Source organism: Berghia stephanieae, chromosome 5 (genome assembly GCF_034508935.2).
Source record: "Berghia stephanieae isolate SIO BIC M18660-M18661 chromosome 5, UCSD_Bste_1.3, whole genome shotgun sequence".
NCBI classification, from domain to species: domain Eukaryota; kingdom Metazoa; phylum Mollusca; class Gastropoda; order Nudibranchia; family Aeolidiidae; genus Berghia; species Berghia stephanieae.
Genome location: NC_088364.1, coordinates 17,647,203 through 17,664,559, shown reverse-complemented (window position 1 = coordinate 17,664,559; position 17,357 = coordinate 17,647,203). Strand labels below are relative to the sequence as shown.

General features: G+C 34.8%; 1 protein-coding gene across 1 annotated transcript in view; it reads left to right on the top strand.

Moving 5' to 3' along the window:
• The first annotated feature begins 1,018 nt into the window (after window positions 1-1,018).
• LOC144972520 (inhibitor of nuclear factor kappa-B kinase subunit alpha-like) overlaps window positions 1,019-17,357 on the top strand; it is a 41,336-nt gene continuing 24,997 nt past the window's right edge. The window contains exons 1-8 of the mRNA XM_078913827.1: window positions 1,019-1,165; window positions 1,786-1,903; window positions 3,328-3,552; window positions 4,383-4,550; window positions 6,794-6,886; window positions 10,956-11,080; window positions 12,320-12,427; window positions 16,967-17,108. Of these exons, the coding sequence (XP_078769953.1) occupies window positions 1,808-1,903; window positions 3,328-3,552; window positions 4,383-4,550; window positions 6,794-6,886; window positions 10,956-11,080; window positions 12,320-12,427; window positions 16,967-17,108 (957 nt within the window). The 5' untranslated portion in view covers window positions 1,019-1,165; window positions 1,786-1,807. The remainder of the gene's footprint in view (window positions 1,166-1,785; window positions 1,904-3,327; window positions 3,553-4,382; window positions 4,551-6,793; window positions 6,887-10,955; window positions 11,081-12,319; window positions 12,428-16,966; window positions 17,109-17,357) is intronic.

Genomic DNA, 17,357 nt, shown 5'->3' with positions numbered 1-17,357 from the left:
AGCCCCGTAAGGATTGTCATTTCAATGATATTTTGCCTACCACAGATTAAGATTTCTGTCTTTTCATCATTCAACATGAATTTGTTTATTTCTGCATATCCAATCTTTCACTTCATTTAAACAAACACCAAATCGTCCAATTAAACCTTCAATATCATCACAGAGAGTAGAGCTAAATATCTGAGTATCTGCATCAGATTGATATAAAAAAATATCAAATTTCTCAATAACATTTGTGTAAAAAGGAACACCAAATTTCAAAGAACACACATCGGATTTGACACCACCAACCACGACAGTCAGCCAGCGGTCCGTTTGATAGACACCACCACCACCATCACCACCACCACTACTACTACTACTACTACTACTACTGCTACTACTACTACTACTACTACTACTACTACTACTACTACTACTACTACTACTACTACTACTACTACTACGACTACTACTACTACTACTGCTACTACTACTACTACTACTACTACTACTACTACTACTACTACTACTACTACTACTACTACTACTACTACAACTACTATACTTAATTCATCCAAAAAAAAATGTTACAACAGCAGCAACAATAATAACAACTGATGATGTCACTACTACTACCGCTACTACTACTACTACTACTACTACTACTACTACTACTACTACTACTACTACTACTACTACTACTACTACTACTACTACATTTTTATCATCTTTTATTTTCCATTAATTTCTAGAAAATTTCCGTCTTTCAATACCCTGACGTAGGACTCTCTACTCACACACCGACGCCGCGCTAACATTTCATTCATACTCCAACCACTCAAGAAAACAGATGATAAAATTCTAAATATATTTTGTTTTATTTTATTTCAACGTTCCTTTGTATATTGTTTTGCTGACAATGGGCTTGTAACCGAAACGTCATTTGTACTGGCCCCATTCGAAGCCTTTCTATTTTCAATTTTCACATAATTTTCGTTAGTATCATAATGAGTACAGGGTACTCATCTCGATTAATGCCCATCCTCTCTAACTCGTCCGTCACTCCCTCGTCACTCATCTCTATCTCTTCTGAGGTACTTTCCCTGAGAATTGAGACTCGAGGTCCGAAGATGTAGACTGGCCTAACTGAATTGATGGCATAAGAATCGCTCCAAAGCCAAAGGTGATAATGTTGACACAAAGCTTTTTACCATTATTTTCATTTTACGTTTTTCAGATTCAGACAGTCACAGACATTTTTACTTTCACTTTCACCGAGCCGAGCGTGAAGGTAGAAAGAAGGTAGAAGAGTAGATTCCACGGAAGTAGCTTGAAAATTTGGCCGTGTATTCAGACAGTCTGAAAAATTGATTTCCTTCTTCACTGATATGAATAACGAAAAGGTCGCCTAGCTTAAATTTTCATGCCGTGCCAGATTCAGATAGGCAGACAAAGTCATTATTATTATTAGCCATTAGTATCTAGACGTCTAGATTATCTTAATCACTATTTACTATTTAAATAACAATAACAAGCCACAGGTTTTAAAAAAATGGAAAGAAAGTTTTGAATAATCAAAAGGCTTCAAATAAAGCTGAAGCATGTACATTTCTGAAACAGATGCAAAACAAATAGCATTGTCTCTGGTAGGATCCTCTCCAGAGAGAGAGAGAGAGAGAGAGAGAGAGAGAGAGAGAGAGAGAGAGAGAGAGAGAGAGAGAGAGAGAGAGAGAGAGAGAGAGAGAGACTTGTCAAACCATATTTTTAAGTGTTTTAATTTTGATTCTTCCTCCCGATATCCAGTTAATACTCCTGGCCATAAAGAATGAATATTCAAGGAGAAGATATCTCTTCTAATTGGCAGAAGGTTCAAGAGCTTGGGCAAGGAGGATTTGGTAATGTCTGCTTGTACCAAAATAAGGTAATTATAACATTTTCGAAAACCTGTCGAGAACATTTGTGACCCACCTTGTCAATCTGATATTTTGTTGGAATGGACGAGATATGAGTTAGGTCTCAATTTAAGTTTATATTTGCAGAAGAAATGATAGTGTGGACTGATGGCTCAGTCTTTTATCACAAAAAAGTAGTCCTTCAGGGGGTAACAAATTTTAAAACTTTTTGACTTTCGTCTGTTAAGAGCACTGGTAAATGAGTACCTGGCTATAGGCAGTGATGGATATTGTAAGAGTGTTAGAACAAAAAGGGTGCCAACAGATGATTGATTCTCTTTGAATTGAAAACATGGTTCATTATTGCCTGCTGGGGGTATAAATGAAACATTGTGAAGCTTACCGAGCACAGTAAATTTGTGGAAATGCAATAAATAGATGCTCATATTTATTTATTTCTTTATTCACTCTTGGCAATGAAAGCATTTAATTAAAGTCAGATTGTATAGTTTAGACCGTAAAATATATCATCAGTTTCCCCCCCCCCCCCGATATGCTCATTGACGATATTGCATAGTATGATGGAGATAGTAGGATTAGATGATGAAGGAGAATGACATGGAAATGAACAGCCTCCCTTAAAACAGAAATAAATATAACAAAGAAATTTATTTTTCTTTGACTAAAGATAAACATTTTAAAGACTTCTAATGATGTAACTCTGGAAATTCAATACTACTTTTGGGAGTTATTTCTGTTCTATAAGTTGGCTCTTAGTGATACTATTTTCAGGATCTTACCTTAAAAGTTGTCTTCACATAATATAAGACTAGATTAACTATTATGACCCATCAAGAATTTACATGGTAATTAAACAAATAAAACACTCAAAACATGTTCCAAAACAATTGCTTGAGGAAGATACTTAGGATATTCTTGCCAGATACCATCTCAAACCGCTTCTTGATGAAGGGAACAGAGCTGGATCCTGTATCATTTTTTGTGAAGAGAAGAAGATGGAGGTGGACTGGCTATTTCTGGCTGGACCCAGATACCATACCAAGGATCACCCTCAGATGGACCCCACAGGGAGCAAGGAAATTTGATGATGATCAACTGCATTGGTCTTATGCGTAGCTGGAGTACCTAGAGGATAAATTTTTTACAAACCCAAAATTTCAAGGGACACAATTTGACAATAGGAGATCAGATGGGATACACGTGAACTCAAATTATATAGGATAAATCATTGTTGAAACATAGTAACAAATTGTTCAAATTGAAGACAATATTTCTATGATCTCTTGTTCCTGATTTAAATGTAATATAATGCTTGACATCAGAAAGTAGCAAAACTGGTGTCAAACATGCGGTTGCGATTGTGAACAGTACTGTATCTGGTTGAAAGTCTGATTTCAGTCTAATTTTCTTTTCAACTTTTTAAAAATTTCAGGTCAATGAAGAATTTATAGCCATTAAAAAACTTCGTATAAGAGAGGAATTTGCTGATGGAACAAATAGAGTTTGGGAGAGATGGAAGCAAGAGGTTTATATAATGAACAAACTGGATCACAACAGTGTCATAAGAGCCATTGCAGTTCCTCCTGAACTTGACAATGGTCCAAATGATGTTCCAGCTTTGGGAATGGAGTATTGTAAGGGCGGAGACCTCAGAAAGGTGGGATTTTTATGTGCTCTTCTCATTTCTTGTTTTCCTTTTTCATTTTCTTTTCAAAAATGTCCTTCAGGAAAAATAATTCAAGGCATTATAATCGGATTTTGTCCTAGTTTCTGTAGCATGAAATAAATAGAACATTTGTGTGCCAGCCTCTTGATGAAATGCTAGCATATTAAAATAATTCAACTTGATCTTCAGACCTATTACATTCACCAATATAATCAGTACACATATATTTTCTAACCTTTTGTTTAATTTCCTTCATGCAAGTTTTATTCAACACAGCATAATATTTCTGAAGCCCAAGAAATTAAATCACTGTATCTAAACCAGAAATTGACCCCTGACCTTTCATCATTTAGGCAAGTAATTTATCAACAAGTTTATAACCAGAATGAAACCTCAAGATATTGATTGTGTGTATATTGAATAAGGGGACACTTCATGACAAAAAAAAAAAAAAAAGAATTTCATAAGTGGTAAAAAGGTCACTAAAACCATCTGACTTAAAATTTTTATTAATGAATAAAAAATAAAAATAAAATTCCCTTAATTCATCCCAAAGGGGAAATTTGTCTCTAGGGTCTATTCCAAAGAAAGACTGGAATAACCCAGGCATCAGCCACATTGCAGCGCCGCAAATTGAGCTAGGGCGAGGTGACTTGCTCAAGGCCACACAGCCCAGCTGGTAATCGAACTCGGTACCTTTCGGGTATGAAGCAAAGACCATACCACTGAGCCATGGTGCCCCATTTATAAATGATTATAGTTGTTTTTATTCTTTCTTCCATTTACGTGTTAACTTATCTGTGTCCAAATGTTTATTTCAGCTGTTAACAAAGCCAGAGAATTGCCATGGATTGCGAGAGGTATTTGTGAGAGACTTATTGAGTGGTATAGGAAGTGCCATAGAATATCTACATTCTAAGCGAATCATTCATAGAGACATCAAACCTGAAAACATTGTTCTTCAGCCAATAGGAGATGAAGAAGACAGGGTAATTGTTTATCTCTTCTTTTTTCTACTTTTATTATCTTTCAGATAACAGGCCTGTAAATCGTCCGTCTATTGTCGGATTTCTGACAGTACGATTTTGCTCTTAAGTGCTAATATAAAAATAAAAAAAATAGTAAAAATAAAATTTGTAACGTCAAAGAACAGAACCAATAAAAAATAAAATAAAATACTTTTATTTCGTTCCTCGAAAAAAATAGATTTTATTCCGTTTCAAATGCTGACTTAAAAATATAAAATTTAAAAATTTTCATTTGTCACATCAAAGACAAAACAAAACTTGCCGTCTATCTGTTAGCTATAATATTATCATGCCACCTACACGCTCTGGTAGACGTGGATGTATTCACTGCCTGGCTACTTTTCCACAGCCAGCGAGAGTGGGTCGTGAAGTTCGCACGAGTTGTCTTCACACACACACACCTAGTCAGTAAATAACGCACGTACAGAAGTGTTTCGAACCGGACCGGAAGGTTTCTCTCTATTTTGCTACCGACACACATGCATATCTCCGGTTCTTATTTCTCAGTCTCTATATTTTTTTGGTTCCGTCCAGATGTGAGACGGAAAAAAAATAATGCGAAATAATTATTTTTCTTCGAAATGTATATTCTTCTTCGAAAGCTCTCACATGACTGCACCACCACCTCTTCTTCTTCTTCTTCTTCTTCTTCTTCTTCTTCTTCTTCTTCTTCTTCTTCTTCTTCTTCTTCTTCTTCTTCTTCTTCTTCTTCTTCTTCTTCTTCTTCTTCTTCTTCTTCTTCTACTACTTCTCCTATAAGAATTAATCCAAATAAAGGAAAGAATTAGCGTAAACATTTAACACAAATAGGAGTGAAGATACGCACATTCCTGTGTTAAGCACGAGATACACATCATTCAAAAGGGTAGGAATTGTTCTCTTCCTTTCATTTTACTAACTCAGACCTGGGCCCTCAAATAATTGGGATTTTTTTTTTGGTACCATAAAATAAGGACCTCGTTATAAATAAGTAGGGGAAAGTGACATGATTTGACTAGTCAATTGACGTGTCATATCTGTGTTGTGTCCATATTTTTGTCCTGTTGTGTCTATTTTCGCGTGTTCAAAAAGTTCAGACAATTTTTTCACCAACCATTTACAGGCCTGAGATGTTTTAATTTTCTGAAACATAATCTACTACTTATTGATCTCAACTTATTTAAATAAATAACAATGTGAAATTGAATGTAAGCTTCAATTTAATAAATGAAAACAGATAATCTGATCATTTCTGATTTCTCTTTTATCAACAAAACAAGATGAATGAAAGGCACACTTCAGACGAATGAGATAATATGTGATGATGGCGTTGTTAATGTGAAAATACAAAAACATTGATGGGAAAGGAAATAGTATGATCTTTTGTAAGGAAGCACAAAATAAAATAGAACAATAGATATTTATAAAATGTGTGCAATTAAGTAAGTCAAAAAAAAGGGAGACGGGGAGGAACTGTGGAGTTAGGCTTGTAAATCTTCCGACAATTGTCAGATTTCCGACAGTATTATTTTGCTCGATATATTCTGTTAAGTGCTGATATTTGAAAAAAATTAAAAGTAAACATAAAATTCGTAACGTCAAAAAACTGAACCAACAAAAAATAAAATAAAAGAGTTTTATTCTGTGCCTCGAAATAGTCAGTTTTTAATTCCTTTTCCAATGCCGACTTTAGAAAACCCAAAAGAAACTTTTTATTTGTCGCGTCAAAGACAAAACAAAACTATGCCATCAAGTCAGCTAGTTATATTATCATTCCACCTACACGCTCCGCTAGACGTGGATGTATTCACTGCCTGCTTACTGTGCCACAGGCGAGAGAGAGGGTCGCGGTCGTCGAACACATGTGTAGTCAACTAGCATGTCATGAAATCCTCGATGACTGGAACCATCAAAGTGGTGGGTGACAGGTCTGTCTGTCATTTTCAGTGGACTGCAGATGTTGTCCAAATCTGTTCCTTAATCTCTTGCTAGTTTCTCCCACGTAGTCTTTTAGCAACATTTGCAGATGATGTTATCTCGTTCGTCTGTACTGTTTCTTTCATTCATCCTGTTTTATTGATAAAGGGGAAACCTGAAACGTTCTCATTATCTGTTTTCATTGAATAAATTGAAGCTTACATTCAATTTCACATTGTTATAATATTTCTTTTAAAAAAAAAGAAATTTGCCTTAATTTGATGCTTTTCATTCTTTGTCATCCACAGTTTCTGTACAAAATTATTGATCTTGGCTACGCAAAAGAATTAGACGCAAGTAGCAGCTGTATGCTATCTCATGTTGGAACTCAACAATATTTGGTAACAATTTTATTTTCCTATATATAGGTATGAAACATTAATGGTTATATTTTGTCCAATTTTGCCGTAAAAGTAAAATAATATCTGGAAAAGGAAATTCAGAAAAGGAATACCTTGAGCTGAAAACTGAACTTGGTCTAAAACAGCTGTCAGTTCTAAAAAAAAAATGGATGGAACTTTAAAGAGGAATACATAGGGCTATGGCAGATCATTGGGGGATGGCTGAAATATTGATCATTTATGGTGTCATTTCTAATAAAAATGTATCATTATGTAATATCATACTGGCCTTCATTGCATTTCTTGATAGTTGCTCAGCTGCTTTTTTTCTTCCAAAAATTGAAAATCAAATGACCAGGACAGAAATAGGATTTGTAAAAAGATATATTCGACATCACTGGCACATCAGTTTTGTAGCAATAAAATAAGTGCAAGTCAAGTGGAGCAAGCCTACTGCTCTTTAATATATTATATATATATATATATATATATATATATATATATATATATATATATATATATATATATATATATATATATATATATATATATATATATATATATAAATAAATAAATTCACTCACATATTTTAAAGCCGAAACGAACGTTTATATGTCCTTCATTTCATCAGTCGGCATTTGTCCGTAGAATGGTTTTTCATTTGAGAGTTTAGTGTTGTTTATTTATATACGTCCGTACTTCTGCTGTGTCAATTATGGGGCAGTGATTAGTGTTATGTAGTGACATTTTGTATTGTGTTCTCATTGTGTGTGTGTGTGTGTGTGTGTGTGTGTGTGTCTGTGTTGTATACATGTGTGTGTGTGTGTGTGATTTATTGTGGAATGTAGCTGTGTGGAAAAAATAGTAGGGGGGAGGGAAATAATAATAATAATAATGATGATGACGACGGTGATGATGATGATAATAATAATAATGGTTGGGGGGGGGGGGGTTGTTATTAACCTTTTGTGTTTTGAGCTTGAATTTATTAGAGTGTCTGCACATTGTCATTAGTTCTGATCTTTTGTTTAAGGTGTTGTTGTTTCTGTGGTTGTGTAATAGTATTTCCAGTTTCTCTGTCAGGCACAGGTTGCATTTTCTAGCACCGCGTCTGTAGGGGTTGCTTTGCTTGACTATCTCCCAGGTTATGGTTGGTGTTTTGTTAGTGTTTATCTGTTCCCAATAGTGCATTGCTAATTTGGTACTCTTTGCTTTGCTTTCGTGTGTTATGGAGGCTTTGTATTTGATGTATCTTGTTTTGAATGGGGGTTCTGTGCTGCCGATATTTAGTGCTATAGTTTTTAATTATAGTTAAAATTGACACTTAGCACAGGTTATTGATCCAAGCAGTGCGATGAATATGAGCAATAGCAATTGCCTATGGGTTGAAAAGATGATGATAATATTTGCACATGTTACAAGATGATAATTGGGATAATGTGATAGGACTACTTGACTAAGCACCTTTGCGACCTCTAGTCATTTTATTGAGATGTCCCGGCCACTTCTTGTATCTTTTGTATGAGATCCCTCCACCTTTCACAGTCTTCTGCCATAGATTTTAGAGACAGAAGGTCTTCCGATGAGTCTTATCTAACGTTAATATTGAATGTGTTCGAGTCCGTTTTTAATAGAGTGTGAATTGTTGGTGGTTGGCCTTGATATTTACCCTGTTCAGAGGTTGTGAAATATGTGTTCATGGCTTTGTTTGCTGGTATTTCAGTGTCTCTTCTTATTTCATGGCAGAAAAGTCACTATCATGCCTTTAAGAATTGAAGAGAGAGAGAGGAGTTTCATTAAATAATAACAGGAAATGAAGTGAATAGAAAAGTGACAGAAGAAAAAAAGAATAAAAAGTTTGCAGCAATTGGGGTTTGAACCCTTGACCTTACAGTTACGACAATTCCACCTGACTGTGAAAGGGACATTCTGCAATCGATGCTATCCAGCACTCAAAAAAAAAACTTCCTGTGGAAGCTCTTTCATTGCACACGATGTAGAGTACTTTATCGCTATTTTGTGCTGGGTATTGAATGTTCAGGACTTTCTTTAGCTGTTTCTGGTGAACCCTATCTAGTTTTTGCTCTTCGCTTTATATTAATGCCCAAGTACCACATTGTAAATGAGTATGGACTCCACAAGGGCATTGTATAATTTGATTATTGTGTTGATTTTTATTTGGCCCTGTTCTAGACAATTAATTTATTGAGGATGACCATTGAGAGCTTTTATATTTGTTTGACATCCTCTTTGTCTCCTATATATGGCCCTATTTTTTTGTTGAGCTCCACCCATCGTCTTCCCTCAACATTATCCTGATGTGTTTTCTTTTCCAGATTGACATATATAGTTGTTTTTTGTTTTTGTTTGTTTGGTAGGTTACTTTTGATTTCTGCTATATTAATCTAGATTACCTCAATAAGTCAACATTGTCAGTTTATGTCATTTCCTGTGGAAATTTTTTTTTCGAAATTTGAGTGAGTCGTGGACAGGGATTGCACATTTCTTTTTATTCTCTATTGTCTTCTGGCACTTTTCTACTCACTTCATATCTTGTTGTTACCAACATAAGTGCCTGCTCCACTCACTTTTCTGAATTAAAAATTCACCCCATACACCGGAGCATACTCAATGTCTCATCGTTTCTATGTTATATGTTTGTGATGAGAATATTGGCTATTAAGCTTAACTGCTGGTCAAAATTACTTCGCGATGGTGGTGAACGAATCGGCGATCTCAAGTAGTGGGTGAGAGAGGGATCTAGAAATGACTTTGGGTTTGAAACGAATATTTTTGTGTTCGTGGATAGCTCACACAGTAGAGCCACGCTCTCACCTGCCAGGCGGAGTTGTCGTACCAATAAGGTCGCAGGTTCCAACCCCACCACCGCCGCAAAAAAAAAAATTTTTATTCTCTATTGTCTTCTGGCACTTTTCTACTCACTTCATATCTTGTTGTTACCAACATAAGTGCCTGCTCCACTCACTTTTCTATTTATACCAATCACCTTTGTCCTGCTTTTTCTTTGATGCTTTTAACCTCAGATTTACAACTTTTCCTTTTGTTGCTGAAATGACCTAATAGTGTTGCAAGCAGCGTTTTAAAAAAATCCCTAAAAACAAAACAATGATGTTGAGTAATGTGACTGGTCGTACATTTTTGTGGAAAGCCTTTTGTTTTGGAATGAGATTTCTTTTATTGATGTCCATAGGTTGGTTATTTTCAATTGTCTTGTTGAAAATATCTGCTAATATTTGTCTAATTGTGGTGGTCCATATTTCAATAATTCTGCACACAGACCTTCTTCTCCAGGAGCTCTTTTGTTGTCAAGGCTCTTGACACAATGTCCTATTTCCCTTGGTGTGATGGGTTTGAATAGCAGTCTGACCTTCTAATGAGGATACATATTGTGTGTATCTGTGGTATAAAACTTTGTTTTCTATAATTTTGATAAATCCCCTACTGTTGCGTTGGAGTCAGTTATGAATTTCCCTGTATCCTCCTCTACTTTCGAGTCTTCAAATGGTTTTTGGATCAAGTTTCAGACTGCTTTATACACAGCTATGCCATTATTACATTGGCTGATGTTATCCACCTTTTTTTTCGAGCTCTTTATTTGTCTGTCTTATGTTAATAATTCTATCTGTTATTTGAGTAAAATTTTGTTTCTTTGATAAATTCAACATACGCTGTTCATCCTCCTTATTCTGAATTTTCTTTCTATACAGTTGAGCTGTAATAAAGTTCAGTTAAGTAAACAGGTGTTAACCATGTTGACCAGAAATATAATGTGGTATACTATTTAAAAATCTTAATCAGTTACAAAATATTGTTTAGTTTCCCTGTCCACAAGAGGAAAAGGTCCTTCCCGTGGTTTTAGGGAGTTCTTTTAAGTAAGGTCAAGTCTTGCTAACTCTTCTGTCACTCATTATCTGTTGTCCCCTTCCATGGGGCTTTCATAATCATTTAGTTTAAGATTTAATTCAACAGTCACTAAAATGAGCTGTTATATTCCAAAAATATTTTTCCTCACAAGTTATATCCATGTTTTTGTCACCATTCTCCTTAGGCCCCAGAGTTGTATGGGAGGCAAGCTTACACAAGGACAGTGGATTACTGGTCATTTGGGAGTGTGGTCTTTGAATGTATCACAGGAAAACGCCCATTTCTTCCAGAATTTACCAGTGTGCAATGGTAAATTACAAAGCCTCCTTTAAGTATTATTTCAAGAAAAATGTTGAGCTATGAGTAATGCTTTATTGAGATTCAAGTTTTGACATTTCCCATTGCTGGTCCTGTGAGGAGTGACCACCCTTCAATTTTTTAATAATAAACGAAGATAATCCAGCTGACATATGAACAATGTCACCTATTTATTCAAGCCTTTTGTATTCTTTCCCCTAAGAGGAAAAAATAACATGTCAGAAAGAGAAAGAAGTTTAACCAGTTTTATTCTGTAATTTTGCAATGACTTGTAAAATCAGCATAATACCTCGTCCCATTTGGTTGTAAAGGTTAAAAAATTAAAGGTATATAAAATATAAGTGGAGAATCTCTAAATGTTATATTCACAATTTCACATGAAAACAATGATTATAATTATGACACAGTTGAGACACTCCTGTTTAAAGTTTTGTCTTCCTCATGTCTAATTAGCATGTCTTTTTTGTCTTCCTTGTTTTAAAAATTAATTTTTCATGTTTAGATGTTAAGAATTCTTCAAGTCATTGGACGAAGCATTTGGCAAATATGGCTGACAGGCTAAATTACGCTTGCAGACGCATTGGGACATTTATATCTGACAGGTTTTCATTATTTTGCTATTATCAATGATATAAAAGTAAAAAAGAAATTTAATTGGCCTTTTGTGTAGCTTTTTTTCAATTGCATTATTCAATAATTTCACTAACCTGAATTCAACCTCCTTCCAGAGAATTGATCGTAATAATGATGTCTTCGAAGCAATCTTAATGAAATATCATCTGGGAGGATGATTCAAATGATATAGTTCATTGTTTCTCCAATGAACAAATGTTTTAATTAAAAGACAGGTATTCTGTCTTTCATGAGGATGGATTTGATTTGGATAGTGATGATGAAAAGTGTAAACAAAGTTTTTGAACTTAACTTTGACTCGTCTTCTGTAGTCTCCTATCATGACTCTTTATGTTTGTTCATTTGTCTTTTATAGAATGGAAAAAGCCCAAATTAAATTACGTTAGAACAATAAACTATAATATTTTGGAATTATGTTTCATTGATATAAGGTTTGATTCTTTTTTTTGCAATGTTTTTATGAACAAGATTTACAATTTTGCAGTATTCAAAGATGCCAATAGCACGCAATCCATTTTTAACGGGATGGCTGCACCAATACTGCCTTTGGCTTGAGGATTTCTACTTACTAAAATATCTCATGTATTTTATTTTCAGGCATAAAGAAGTCAGCAAAAAATCTCCTGATGATATTACAGCCGTTGCCGATGAAAAAGGGGAGGTTAAATTCTCAAAATACCTCCCTGGGGAGACGCATCTTTGCGGGTATGATTATCTTTTCATTTCTTCTATGAATTTTTCTTGATCCTGTTTCCCATTTCTTAACCTAGGCACTCGTAGACTCGTAGACCCATTCTCATTCATAGAAGTATTTGTTTGCCATCTCCTCAATCTGACATTATATTATGGTGAACTATATGCTTACAATTGCAAGTGAATTTAAAGTGTAAATTGTGAAATTTGATTTAAATTGATTTTTATTTTTTAATTGTTAAAAAAAAAACAAATTAATTAAAAAAACCAGAATGAACACAGTGGATTACACAATCACCATTAAAATTCGGGGTTCCCCGGGGATCTGTTTTAGAGCAACCTATGTTCCAACTTCAGGTAGATAAGCTCTTAAGCAAGCAATCTTGGAGAAGGTCACTCCAAAATTAACCCAAGGGTAAGAAGGACTCTATAGCTTGGGAAAGCAATCGGCCTAGGAAGACACTCCAAAATATAACCAAGGGTGGGCATGACTCTTTAGCTCGGAAGAGCAACACGCCTAGGGGTGAATCTCCAAAATAAATCCTGGTGCTCCAAGTCTGGGGGTTTGAATTGAGCCAACAACCCGATACAATAAAAAATGAAATTGTTCCTAAAATCGGCACGGTCGAGGAAGCGTCCTCCTTTTTGGGGCCAATGATGTGGACAAACCTGGGTAAAGAAGACCTCTAAAAAACGAGTCAGATGGAAGACTACTGTTGCGGCCCTATGTTCCACAAGGAATCAAGAGGCTTAGTCAAGTCAAGTCATGGATCTGTTTTGGGTCCCCTGCTGTGCACGCTGTATACACAGCCATTAGGCGATGTCATCAAATAGTATAACATAAACTATCACATGTACTCTGATGACACTCTGCTGTGCAGTTCAGTTAAACCCCAGGATACTGATTGTTTATTGAGAAAAATGGAGAAATGTATTGAAGAGGTCAGGATGTGGATTACTTGCAATAAACTTAAAATGAATAAAGAGAAAACGGATGTTTTTTAAATTTTTTATAAACCCAAGAAAGATTATGAATTCGACCAATTCAAAAACATTGAATGCTCAAAATGAAATTGTTCCTTTTTCGGACAAAGCCCATAATCTCAGCATTTATTTTAATTGTAATCTGTCTATGGAAAAATATTTATGCTATCTTTTGAAAATTCTTTATTTTCAATTACAAAAAATTGTCCAATTGTCAAATATTTTGTCCCAAAAGTCTGTTCAAACATTAGTCTCTTCTTTTATGTTTTCTAAACTTAACTCTTGTAATTCATTACTTTTTAATCTGCCTGATAATCTGAAAGAAACTTCAGCTTTTACAAAATCAAGCCTCGCGAATTGTTTTAAAGAAGAAAAAATGAGAACACATAGCCACAATGTTTTATGAACTTCACTGGTTGCCTGTTAAAGCTAGAATTGGTTATTAAATTGCCATGTTCACCTTTTTATCTAAAGGATTTTATTGATAATTATATCCCATCTCGGAATTTAGGATTGTGATCCATATCTTTTGCACACCACAAAAAGGGGGAACACAAAATTAAAAGACAGAACCTTATATTGCTCCAACAGTTTTGAATTCTCTGCCATTTAATCTGCACTCTAGCTTTACTGATTCTGAAGCCGTTTTTAAAAGAAAATTAAAAAGTCATCTCTTTCTGTTATATTTAGATCGTATGTAGAAAGAACCAATTGAGCATTTATTTATTTATTAAAAAAAAAAATTAAGTTGAAAGGATAAGCAATCTTCATTATACAAAAAAAAATTATTTTTTTAAAAATTGAGCTTTATATAGCGCAATATCCACTAAATGTGCTCAAAGCGCTTTACAGGGGGTCCCTGGTCAACAGCAACATTTAACATGTAGGACAGGACATGCCTCCTGTTAGGCGATATTACAATTTTTTGGACAAAGACGCCGCTGTTAATGGCCAGGTGTACTCATTTTACACCTGAGTACGGTGAGAGAATGTGAGTAAAGAACCTTTTCCAAGGACTCAACTATGCGCCGAGCATGAGGCTCGAACCCAGGACCTTCCGATCCGTAAGCGAGTGTCATACCACTAGACCACATAGCCATATGATATAACTCAAGTTTAATTACATGATTTTTGTAGTTCACCCCTTAGAACATATTTACCCTAATTTACATTTTTTAAAATAATTCTGTATTCTCATCTTTTATATGTTGTTGATAATATGATAGAGTAATTTTTCTAAATTAAAAAAAGAAAGATATATATTGCATGCTATGTATATTGTGAGCCTGGAGCTATATTGTATGGTACAGGCGCTATATAAATAAATTATTATTATTATTATCCACCACTCCATACTGCAACACAGCAATCTTTGTTTCTTTGGTGGAATTTGACTCGATTTCTTTGTGAAAAAATTATGGGAGATAAATAATTTTCTAATATTCATGTATAGCATATTGCTGTTCGAGCTATAAAATAATAATTTACTTAAGTCTAGGATGCTTTATTCTAAGTAAAGGATTACAAATGTGACCAACCTCATCAAACTTGTAAAATTTCAGAATGAACTAGACGAAGATAGTTTTAAGCCAAAATGATATGAGTTATAAAAAGTTAATAAAAGCAAAATTCAGTCTCCTCAATAAATGCATTTATTTTAGATTAATTCATTGTAAGTTCCAACTCCAAATAATTAATAATAATAATAATAATAATAATAATAATAATAATAATGATTTCAAAGTTTAGGGTTAGCTTGCTTTTTGATACAGAAAATAGGGTGGTGTGGAATCATTACAGAATGCTTCTGGTTCAAGGCTTAAGGTTTATTACTTCAGAAAGGTAAAGATGGGCTAAATTATTCAGGCATTTGAAGACTAATTGATAAAGCAATTTTGTAATCTATTCTATAGCGGACAGGAAGCCAGTGCAAATTTTCAAAAAGTGGGTTGATGTGGTCAAATTTTCTTTTTTGATATGTTACGTGGGCTGCTAAATTTTGTATACGTTGCAATTTACCAATTAAATTCAGTGGGTGTCCTGACTGACTTGACTTAAGCCCTTGACCCCAGTATGAGCATCATAGGCCTTCAATGATGCTTCGCCATTTGACTTTTCCTTGGGTCGTCTTCTCCACCTGCTTCCATATGTCACAGCTTCTCCTTTGTTCCTTCACGGTGCTGCTTCGCCAACTCTTTCTTGGCCTCCCAGGTCTTCTTTCTCCTTGTGGATTCCAGGTCAGAGCCTGTCTTTGATGTTGAGGGCAGGTTTTTTATGTGTATGACCAATCTATCCCCACTTCTCATTTTCATTTCTGACTTTATCCATTCACCTGATGCCCAAAATAATTTCATTCAAATATTTAGGAACAATAATTAATGAAAATGGAAAAAAGTGCTGTGGAAGTTGAAAGCAGTAAAAGCAGGATAGGAAAAGCAAAACCGACTTTCCAAAACATGGAAATCATGTTTACCAGAAAAATCATTGCCCAATCTCTAAAAATGAGACTGCTACAATGTTATATAGAACCCATATTAACATAGGCTTGCGAAACATGAACCATGACCTCAGAGATAATTAAAAGACTGTAAGCAGTTGAAATGTAGTTTCTGAAAAGAGTGCTTCATATTCCGTGGACAGATAAAAACAGAAATGAGGATGTCCTCAAAGAGGCTGGGTATAAAAGGATAGTAGTTTACACAATATGTAAATGGCAGTTAAAATTCCCAGAGAGAAGAGAGATGAGAAGAGAGGGAATTCAAAAACTGAGTGTGACCGGAAAGTTAACAAGAAAGAGAGCCCCTGGAAATCAGAGAGCAAAAATGATAGATTCCCTCATAGACTGGCTGGAAACGGAAAGAAACAGCAACACCATCAGAGCAATGGAAAAAAGAGAGGATTGGAGAGCCATGACTGCCAATGTTACCAAGCATGGCACAAGATGAAGTGAAATTGATCCTATGAAAGGTGTGTCTGGATATAACTAGCACGATAGGGCAGAGAAGTCATGATGTCACACCCTGTACTATTCTGGTTCCAAAGTCCATGTAATCATTTTTTCAGAGGACTAATAATGAATAAATTACATATTGAATCTTAAGATGGGATATTTATTTTAGAAGCAGGATGTGTAGGCAGATTCTTAGGATTACGGGACGTAATAGAATGAGGATGGATGACCTTTAAGATAACCAGCATATATTTAGACAAGAAAATAAAATGCCATCATTCCGAAACCAGATGATCATTACAAATTTTATGTATCCAGTCCTCTGGAAGAGTGGTTTTACACTTCCAATGAGATTTGAACCAGTTTTTGACACCACCCTTTTGTTCCCTATTAAAATGACATTTAGATTTAAGAATACGTATCATTACAACAAGAAGGTGTGGGCTTATTTTTTAAAGACAACAAAAATAACTCAAATGTATTGGTATTTGAGTTTTTTTTATTGCTATATTGTAATCAGGGTATTTCTTGTAATAATGATAATAATGATTATAATTTAGTGAATGGTGATACTGATGATGATAACAATATTAGATTGTAATGAATATTATTCCCAGACCTTTGAAAAATTATCTGGAGCAGTGGCTCAAGCTGATGTTGCGTTGGGACCCAAAATCCAGAGGAGGAGGTGTCAAGAAAGTCAATGATGTTGATAGGCCCAAATGTTTTATTGTTCTTGAACAAATCTTAGAAATAAAGGTGAGTAGTGATCCACTTTATAACCTATTCTCAGCGATGCTAAGCTGCTAGGTGCTGTGGACTGTAAAAAAAACATTAAATGAAAATGAATATAACAGCTACAAAAAGAGAACAAAAACAACAAGGAATGTTTAGGACTCAAAACTCTTCTTCAGCCAACAACAGAAAACATGAGCCCGAAAAGTTTTACGTTTAGAATTTGTTTCTTTTTTTTTTTTAGTTGTTTTATTAATTTTTGTTTGTAACCCA